At 41.3% G+C, this 10209-nt stretch overlaps 1 protein-coding gene across 1 annotated transcript; it reads right to left on the bottom strand.

Moving 5' to 3' along the window:
* Nucleotides 1-6054: 6054 nt before the first annotated feature.
* LOC133402922 (parathyroid hormone-related protein-like) lies at nt 6055-8747 on the bottom strand. The gene is made up of 2 exons (XM_061677235.1): nt 8644-8747; nt 6055-6475 (listed from the first exon to the last, which is right to left on the bottom strand). Exons 1-2 carry the CDS (start codon nt 8745-8747, stop codon nt 6094-6096), a joined length of 486 nt encoding a protein of 161 aa, XP_061533219.1. The 3' UTR covers nt 6055-6093.
* Nucleotides 8748-10209: the final 1462 nt, after the last annotated feature.

Consider the following 10209-nt stretch of genomic DNA (forward strand, 5'->3'; position numbering starts at 1 on the left):
GATAGGCTCCAGCGTCCCGCGACCCTAACCAGGATAAGCGGTGTTGAAAATGGATGGATGAATATAGTTTTAGTTAAATGAGCCAGCACTACTGACGACTTGTGAAGGTACTGGGCAGATTAGATTGACAAAGCAACACACAGAAGCTGAAATCCGATTGGCCAAAAAAAAATCTAACATCTGCATACATGTACTGGAAGCAGAGCAGTCAAGAGGAATGCTACAAAAGGAAGAGAATAGACTGTTGGAAATAATATAATTTCATGGGAAAAATACTAGAATTTAGGTTGAGAGATTTACTCGGAGTCATTGCATTGACAACATTCGCACAGACCAGCTGGCACGCTCCAAAAATGGAATTCCATCGTCAGCAGGGGTGTCAGTGATTTGTGTCGGGGGCCGCATTCTAGTTACGGTTTCCCTCAGAGGGCCGTCATGACTGTAAAAGCTTACAAATGTTTAAACGCCTCATCACGTTACACATGAACATCAAATTGATGATTACCTTATTTTGAAATCAGTCAACAATAAATTTTAATGTCTGAAGATTTTTTTTTTTTTTTTTAGTTTTAGGATTTCTTTAGATTGAGGACAATTTTGATGTGCCGATTCCAAATATCACATTGGTTTTGCCAATTGTTTTCATGTACAGGTATCATCGCTTGAGAGGTTCAAATAAATGGAGGTTTATGCCCTGAATTTTGAACAGTGATGACATAACATTCAATTTACAGGTATTTACTTTTATCAATGTCTACTATTCAATATAAAGTACCGGTAGGCAAAGTTTGTAACATTTGATTCATAAACTTTTAACAACATGGCATAAAAACTTGACCTGAACAAGAGAAACTGATATCATTTTCGGATTCAGCGATGCAAAATTATCCTAAATCAGCTGAAAAAAACATAGATAACATACAATTATTCTTTTTTTGTGAACCATTGTTAATATTCCAGTTACTTGAAAAAGGGGTTTGGGAACAAACAAACAAAAAATGCTTGCAATATCTCAATGTTATTATTCATTATTCATTATGTATGGCAATTTGAAACTTGGTCCAGATTTAAGCAAGAATCATGGAAGTTGACCCACGTGCTTTACTTTCGCGGGCCCCTTCAAATGATGTGGCGGTCCGGATCTGGCCCCGGGGCCTTGACTTTGACACTAGTCTATTCTTACTTGATACGGTTTGTGTTCAGGTGAAAAGAAATCACACACACTTCCTCCAGAGGCCTTTATTGATTGTCATTTTTGTCCCCCCCACCCCCACCCTCCCTTCCGTTTGATTGATTTTTCTTCCTTGATCAGCCGTTTATGACTGCGTGTCGTCTAACGGCTCACAACGCTCAGCACAGTTTTGTGCTGACTGAGTATGAGGCCTTCACTGTCCCTCGTATTATTCTGTACCCATGTGTGTTTGTGTGTCGATAACAGCCTCAGTGATGTTTTTTTTTTTAGTTTAGTTGTTTGTCATGTAATATTCTAATTTCTCGAAATGGCTTAATGTTGGGGTTCAGTTAGCTGTAAGCTATAATCAGTAAAATTATAAACATGATCCAAAATCCTTCAATATTTAACACCGTGTGTAGTGAATCTATAAAATAGAAGAGCTGAAATGAACCACTGAAAAAAACCAAAAAAACGTTTTTTTTATTTGCAACTTTATAGTGGACTTGCAAGGGGAGATACAAATTTGGCTATTTATAATAATTATTATTAATAATAATTACTATTATTATTTCTAGGATTGAATAGATGGATTTTTGTAGCCAGAAAGAGTTACCATATGGTCGAGTTTAAACTCACCAATCATTGAACTAAGAACTATAATAAAACTATAATAATGCATCTATCCATCCATTATCTACAGCGCTTATCCTCACTCGGGTTGCGGGAATGTTCCTCGGGATCGGGATTCGAACTCCTCAGAACTGTGAGGCAGATCTGCTCACCAGTCGGTCACCGTGCCACCCAACTATAATAATAATAATAATTATTATTATTATTATTACAGGCTTTACACGATCAGGATTTTCGGGGCCGATCACCGATCAGCGAGTTTAAAAAAAATAAAAAAGATAAACGATCACCGATCCGTTCACAAGATGGAGGAATGTGTCAATTTAATTGACCTGTTCATTTACTGTATGTACTTGTGTACTTAATTGCTCAAAAAATTCTATTTACAATAAATAATGTATCCTTGTTCCTCTATTTATGCCAATTAGGCATAGTACCAGACAGCACAAATGAATGGTCTTCTATTAGATGGCAGGAAGTAAATACAGTCATTAATGTATCCACTTTTTGTGACATTTCTTTTGTTGGTGTGCTGTGAGATTTTTCAATTGTAATATATGTTCCTTGGCTCCATAAAGGTTGCAAATCACTGCTCTAGTCAGATCGTGCGTTCTAATCAGCCAAGTCAAACCAACAATACAACATGACATAAATGATGGGTGCTAACTTACTGTAATTAAATGACTTTATTTTAAATTAAATGACTTCACCAACACCAAAACGTTTGAGCATGATTCGACAGAACGGGGGCATGTTTACGTCCAACCGTTCGTGGTACCGCTAGCTTGCTAGGCTACATCACGTTTTGTCGCCTGCTTGCGAGCTGTATCGCATTCAAACAAAGTACGTGAACATACGTCAAGCGAGCCTTAAACGAACGTTCTCTCCTGTCCCGAGCACCGGTGACCACCAACACACGTTTTTCCCCATTTTGTCCTTATAATACCGTCAGCGTGCTCCACTCTTGTCGTCGCGACGGTAACGAGTGTATCCGGTCGCATTTGAATTGACAAGATAAAGCCCAATGATCGTAAAAAACGGGATGCGGCGGTATCAAAATACAAGATTTTATTGCAGTAGTTTGACAGTGCAATCGTGAAAGAGCAAATTTGTCTTGTCGTCTGATCCGGGCATTACGTGTTGTCTGTCCCACACCGCCGACATGTTTTTTTTTTTTTGTAATAACTTTATTGGCCGTCAGGTATTTCCAATACTACGTCAAAAGACGCACGACTAAGCTAAAAAGAAACTAGCTTTCGGATTCAAATATACTGTGCACGATGGCGACGCGGAGTAAATGTCTTTTGCAGAGCCGATCAATGACGTCATTGATCGGATCGGCAAATTATGACATTAAGGCCGATCAGCATACAATGCTAAATATCGCCCGATACCGATCAGCCCGATAAAATCGGTGTAAAGTCTAATTATTATTTTTATTTTTGTAGACAGAATGAGTTACCCAATGGTCAAGTTTAAACTCACCAACCATTGAACTGTGAACTACAGTACTACTACTATTACTTATTATTATTATTATTGTGGCACGGTGGACAACTGGTTAGCACATTTGCCTCACAGTTCTGAGGACCCAGGTACAAATCCAGCCTCACCTGTGCAGAGTTTGCATGTTCTCTCTGTGCCTGCGTGGGTTTTCTTCGGGTAGTCCGGTTTCCCCCCACATCCCAAAAAGTAACTAGTGCGGATAAGTGGTGTAGAAAATGGATGGATGGATGAATAATAATAAGTATTATTTTTTTCAGACAGAATGAGTTACCAAAAACTCACCCCTCATTATACTGTGAACTGAAATTTCAACGGTCTTAAGTCACCAAAGTCTTAGAATGTCAGGAAATGGTCTTCTATTACCATCCATAAAAACATAGAAATAAACGATACTAAAAGTACAAGAGTCAAAAATCTACTTTTAGAAACTGAAGAAGAAAAGCACCAGAAAATCTTGAGCATTCCTTACGAGTAGATATTTAATGCTTGATGAATAACTGGACACATGTACATTAAGCTCTCAGTGCAAGTCAAGAACATTAAATGACTGTGGCAGACTTGGTCTATAAAAATAAACTTTAGCGTTGATGAAAGTGGGTTGAATGAGGCATCCAATAAATTACATCCACAAGAGATCTTTGGTGGGCCAAAAAAGACAATAAAAGAAAGCAGGACCATCGAGACGACAACATCGACCACAAAAGAACATGTACATGATATAACTAAAGTGCATTATGGGATTCAGTCAGCAGCACCACAATACATTCACCAAATAAATATACACTTTCAAGATGAAATAAATTATGGCAGCAGAGTGGGAGCAAATGTATTCATTGAACAGTTTGTATTTTCCGGGTTTGGTTGCGAAGCTTCTCCAAATAAATATGGACCTGCCAGTTGTTGCTGGGTGGGAGTTTGCCATAAAACACTCAAATACAAGACAATGCCAAATATTCATACAAGCGATGCGGGCCCCGAAAGGAGCCCCGCTTTGCGTCTTGCAGGTGCAGCCTGCCTTAGCGTTAAGCGGGGTACGCACATACCCGTTTTGGGAGAAACGACATTTCACATCACAATCACGGAGTCTGTGGCAACTCGGTGTTGAGTAGACACGGAAGGATTTGAACAAGTTCAACATTTTCGATTGTTGGCCACGACGGTTTCCCGAGCAGAACAAGGAGGAAATATCACTCTGCACACACGCCACACCATTGAATAATTGCTCAGGATAATGTTTCGGAGATAATCGGTCCTTTGGTGGAATTTATCTGAAGGGAGGGAAAATACTCAAATTTGGCCTGATTATCAGTATGTGTGTATCATGCTTTAGATGTGACAATTTAAAGAACAATATTTTTGCCCCGCATTACTGTTCATTATGGACACACTAAATGGGAAAAGGCACATCATTCTGATGCGTTGAGATCGTAAAGGTTAAGCTCGGAGAAAAAAATGCACTGTTAACAAACCCCAAACCACAAACTAATCACTCAGGATAATCTTTCAAATACTGTACATACAATAATTGTGCTTCTGGTGCAATTTGTAGGAATTGAGGAGAAATGCTCAAATTTGAACTTATCATCAGTACCTGTGCACCCTACTTTAGATATCAAAATTGAAAAACATCATTTTTGTCACACGTTAATTAAAGTTGAACTCACAAAATGAGAAAGAGGCATACGTTTCCGGTGATTTGTGATCGTAACTATTGAACAGCTTTAACATTTATATTTATCATCCATCGTTGTTTTCCACGCAGACTGGGGAGACAAAAGAAATAATCACTTTAAACATACCTTAATCACTCAAGGTCATCTTTCGGAGGCATCCAATAATTCTGCCTTTGGTGTAATTGATCGGAATGAAGGTAAAAATGCTCAAATTCAGCCCGATTATCGGTAACGTCAGATGTCAAAATTGAATAACATTTCCCACCCAACATTAAGATTCATTATAAACACGCAAAATGAGAAAAAGGCCCACTATTCCAATTTGTGATAGTAAATGTTATACAGGATTAACATTTAGGTTTCTGGGCCCCAACTGTTTTCCAAGCAGACTGAGGAGGAAAAATCTTTCTTAACACACCTCACACCATAGGATAATTGCTCAGGATTATCTTTCAGAAACATCCGATAATCGGGCCTTTGTTGACCTTGATTGGAAAATACTCAAATTCCCCTCGATTATCGATATGTGTGTTTCAAGCTGCCCCACATTTCAATTCGTTATAAACCAACAAATGAGAAAAAGGCACACAGTTCCGATGAATCACAATCATAAATATTGAACAGGTTTAGCAGATACGATTGTAGGCCGTGATTGTTTTCTGAACAGCTCAGGGAGGGGGAAAAAAATCTCTCTTAATACAGCCGGGAAGGGAGGAAAAATGCCAAAATATCAGTAGGCGTGTACCCTGCGTTAGACATCGAAACTGAAAAAGAACATGCCTTTAGCCCCACATTATGATTCTTTATGAACACACAAAATGATAAAAAGGCACACAATTCCAATGATTTGCGATCGTAAATATCAAACAGGCTTAACATTTACGATTGTCAGCCCCAATGTTTTCTGCGCAATTCTGGAAGGAAAAAAAATCACTGGGAACATAACCTACACCAAAGGATTATCACTCAGGATAATCTTTCAGAGACATCCTATAATCGGGCCTTCGGCGTGATAGATGGCAAGAGGGAACATGCTGAAATTGGGCCCGATCGGGGGTATGTTGTGCACCCCGCTTTAGTGCAGCACCGCTCCGGCGCATCCAGCGTCTCTCAGTCTCGAGTTCGGGCGGAGCGGGTCCTCCTCCGCTTCTTGTCGCCCTCCCTGCGCCGACCCAGCCTGGCCTTTTTTTTCCTCTTGGTGGCCACCTTGAGGGGCTGGTCCTTGTAGGCCAGCGCCTTGTCGGTCTCCTGCGGCAGGACGGGGCCCTCACGGTCCGATCCGAACCTGTGGGGCATGTTCTTGGTGGCCTCCGGGGGCTTCTGGCGGAGGTCGTTTCCGCTGAAGTCGGGCGTCCCGCCGTGCGCGGGCGGCGCCCGCTCGTCGGCCGTGTGCACCTCCTCCAGGAGCTCCTGCAGCCACAGGCGACGCTTCATCTCCTGCATGCTGCGGCCTTTGTCGTGCATCAGCTGGGCGTGGCTCACCGACCGCCGCCTGCCGGCAGAGAGCAGAAAACGGGGTTGGGTCGACAGACAAAAAAAAAGTCACGGAATGGCGTGCGGGAGGAAAGTTGAGAGGTTTTCTTTTGTTGTCTCTTTGTTTTCATGACCCGGAAAAAAGGATGCTAATTCCTCGAGCATCTCTCTATTATGCCTACACAAAAGTACATGTGATAGCCGCAAAAACATAACCGCTTAAAGCCTCCGGTGGCTGAAATGTATCCCACCGAGTCGTCGCGAGCCTTCTCCAAGTAGCGACAAGGAGGTGCTCGATCTTAAGTGGCCTCGCTAGCGTGGAGCCTTGTCCACACACAGGCTGTCACATCTGCCTTTACCTTTTTTTTTTTTTTTTTTTTATATAAACCTGGCTTTTCTATCTTCTCTCCTTGACATACATGCACTAACGGCCAACAACGAGGCACTCGAAAGCGGGCACGCTAGCCAGAAGCCCCGGTCCACACAGTTGGCTGTTAAGTCGGACTTTTAAAAACAGTTTACACCTTACTCGTATTTTTTTATTTTTTGTGTGACCTGCGCGGCATTCATGGCCAACAATAAGGCGCTCTGAAGTCGCCACGCCAGCAGACTTTCGGACTACCAGTTTTGGGGTGTAAACATAGGTAACAAGCTAGATGCAAGTAGGTATTGCGTGGGTGAGCCGCTGATGCGAACAAAGACACACAAGTTCCTTCGTAGCGGGGGAAGGTGGACTCATGTCGGACTCCAAAGTGCTTTACGTGGAGCCGTTTTAACCACGCCCCAAACATCCAGGAAAACTGAAATGGTGAAAAACCGTTTTACGCTATATCTCCACAAGTGAGGACTACGTAGCGCTCAGTCTTTGCACAGTTTTTCAGCAATTATCCTCAAACATGCCGTATATTTAGACTCTAATCTCTGAATTCACTGTAGAGGGTCTTCAAGTAAAAGTAAAATAAAAAAACTTTCATACAAAAGTAAAAATGTTTTGTTACAGTCAATTATGTACAAGACCTTGGCACAATGAAGAAAACAAAATTTCTGCACTCAAAATAACTTTTTTATAAACTTCTATAATACTCGTGTTGGGAAGTAAAAACATCACTGGACAAGCAAACAAAATGACGTGTTCCCATAGCTTTGCGAATGTTGTGAACATGAAATAATAAGAATACATTTAAAATGTGCTAAATTAGCTAATGTTAACAATTTAAAAATTACACCTTGTGTGTGTTCTTTTCAGATGAGATTAAAAACTCAACAATTTTCAACAACAATTATCTTAAAAAAGGCCATGGATGGGGAATATTTTGCTTCTCAGAAATCGTATTTGTTAATGCTTCCTTGTTCAAGTTCCTCCATGTTGCTGCTGTTTCTGTTAAAGTGTGTTTCAATCGTTAATTACCACCATAAGAATAGTACCTACTCCCTAATGTCTATATTTGGATTATATATTTTTTTCATTTTATTTTATTTATTTTGTTTATAGTGGACTATATAGATCACTAAAAATCGCTTTATAGTGCTAATCACTAGCACAGGACTTTTCTCTAGTGGACTATATACAGTAGTTGAATCTCGGGCTGAAACGATTAATCGAATACTCTCTCATCACTATATAATCATATTTATATACAGTCCAAAAAATTATTTCTGTGTCGTCGCCCTGAGACGTTGAAAAACTTAAGAAGCCTATTTTGATAAAGTAGTGAGTACAAAGTACACACTTGCTCTCAAATTTAGGGAGTTCAAATAAAAATTAAAACATCTGCAGAAAAATGAATGCTCAAGTACAGATCCCTGAAAAATCCATTTATGCATCAAGTATTTGTGTACTTCCCACCCACGACATGAAGGTGTGATCAGCATAGCTGTTGGTGGTTAGGTTCGGCTCAGTACAGTAGAGGGCAGCAAAAACGAGCCCATGACCACAAAGTAGTCTGGGAATGTGTCTGTACTAATGAGCCTTTCTAAATCAACCAACATCAATTCAATTCAGGTTTGACACATCAACCGAAAGGTAGCAATGATGTAGAAAACAAAAGCCGTCATATGTGAAGTTGATCCAGGCCTAAAGACAACCGGCAGAACCCGACATGAGCAAGTAACAGACCCTTGAGCTGTAATTATGTCTATGTATATATATATATATATATATATATATATTTAAAAGAAAAAACTCACATTCTGCTACTAAGTGCGTCCACTGGCCTCCCGTAAGGTGTCACTGGAGAACACAACAAGAACACCGCCAGACTCCACTGATGAAGTAGCACTACAGAGCACATCTTTCCACCCTAAGATCTGCAAAACACACCACTTTTGTTAGATAATCATCTAGTTCATTAGGAAATATTGATATTTTGACTGATTGCTCAGTTCGTGCAGGTGAGAGAACAAGCAATTGCTACTTACAGGATATTTTGACAGTGAAAATCCCCCAAAAGATCCAACTGGAAGCTTGTAAAGATGATTTCCTTGTTAATATGACAATAAGAAATTATTTGGGCCGATACAAAGCAGCCGTGTTAGAAGTTCTGTACGTATCCATTGGTGTGAAGGCAGCCTGGGGAAATCCCCCGCCAGTTTTTTCCATTCATTTGCCTCCCAACAGCGTGTGCGAGGCTATTTATTTCTCTCCAATGTCCCAATAAAAAAAAAAATAATAAAAAAAAGCGGGATAAAGATAGTCGCCCAGCAGCAGCAGGAGAAGTTGTAGAAACAGTCGCACTAAGTCGTGAGTGTCAGCCCACCAGCTCGCACTCCAAGTTGAGGTGGTCTCTTGAAGAGTGGAGCATCTTCTGTGGTGGTCCGCACACGGGCTTCTGAGAGGCTTTTTTACTCTGAGTCAGCTTGTGTGTGTGTCTGGGGGGGACGGGGGACGGGGGGACGGGGGGGGGGGGGGGGACGACTCTAAACTCCTCTTTTGGTTTGAAGATGCAGGCACCACCTCGGCGAAGTTCAGTCCTTAACACCCTCCCTGTCCTCAGAAACTCCCCCCACTTTACACTCACCTGGACTGACAAGAAGGCGAAAGCGGTCCAAACCAGCCAGCCACTGCTTTTTCTCAAACCCGTTTCTTTTTTCAGTAGTTAAGAATCGACCTGCAGCCAAAGGGCACTGGGTTTGATTCTCGCAGCATAGGTGTGTCAGGCGAGGGTCTTGAGGAAGATGCCAAAGTCGAGCCTGCAAGTCGTTTCGGGGGCCCCCCAGTTAACAGGGAAGAAACCCTTCGAGGCTTTCGTAAAGCTGGGGAAGTACGCCCAAAACATCAAATCCAACAGGCAGTTTCCTAACATTTGTAAACAACAGAATTGTTGGATCAGCTTGAAGTAGAAATGAAAGACAACGAGACCAACCAAACTCCAGAAAATTCACTTTTTTCTTCAAGTTGGCTATCAAATGTCTCTATTCAAACACTCAATAAGTACCACAACAAAACCGTGTCAGACGCAGGCTTGTCCGGAGGCGCATAACGTCACGGGGAAACTATCTACAGGTGCAAGGGTACTTCCGGGTGGTGGAACGTGACCTGAACCGAAATCAGGACAAAAACCTGTTGAGTTTGGCTTTGTGTAGCCAGATACTCCCCAAAAGGTTTAGTTATTTGCTATATTTTCTTAACAAATCGAAGATCTATAAATTCATCCAGGACAACCTGTGGGTGAGGAGGCTAAAACAAGGGGAAGTCCTATAAATGTTTGTACAGAGAACTTTTCAAACCAACCCCCATCATCGGGTTTGTGGAAG

This window comes from Phycodurus eques, chromosome 5, assembly GCF_024500275.1.
Source record: "Phycodurus eques isolate BA_2022a chromosome 5, UOR_Pequ_1.1, whole genome shotgun sequence".
NCBI lineage: Eukaryota > Metazoa > Chordata > Actinopteri > Syngnathiformes > Syngnathidae > Phycodurus > Phycodurus eques.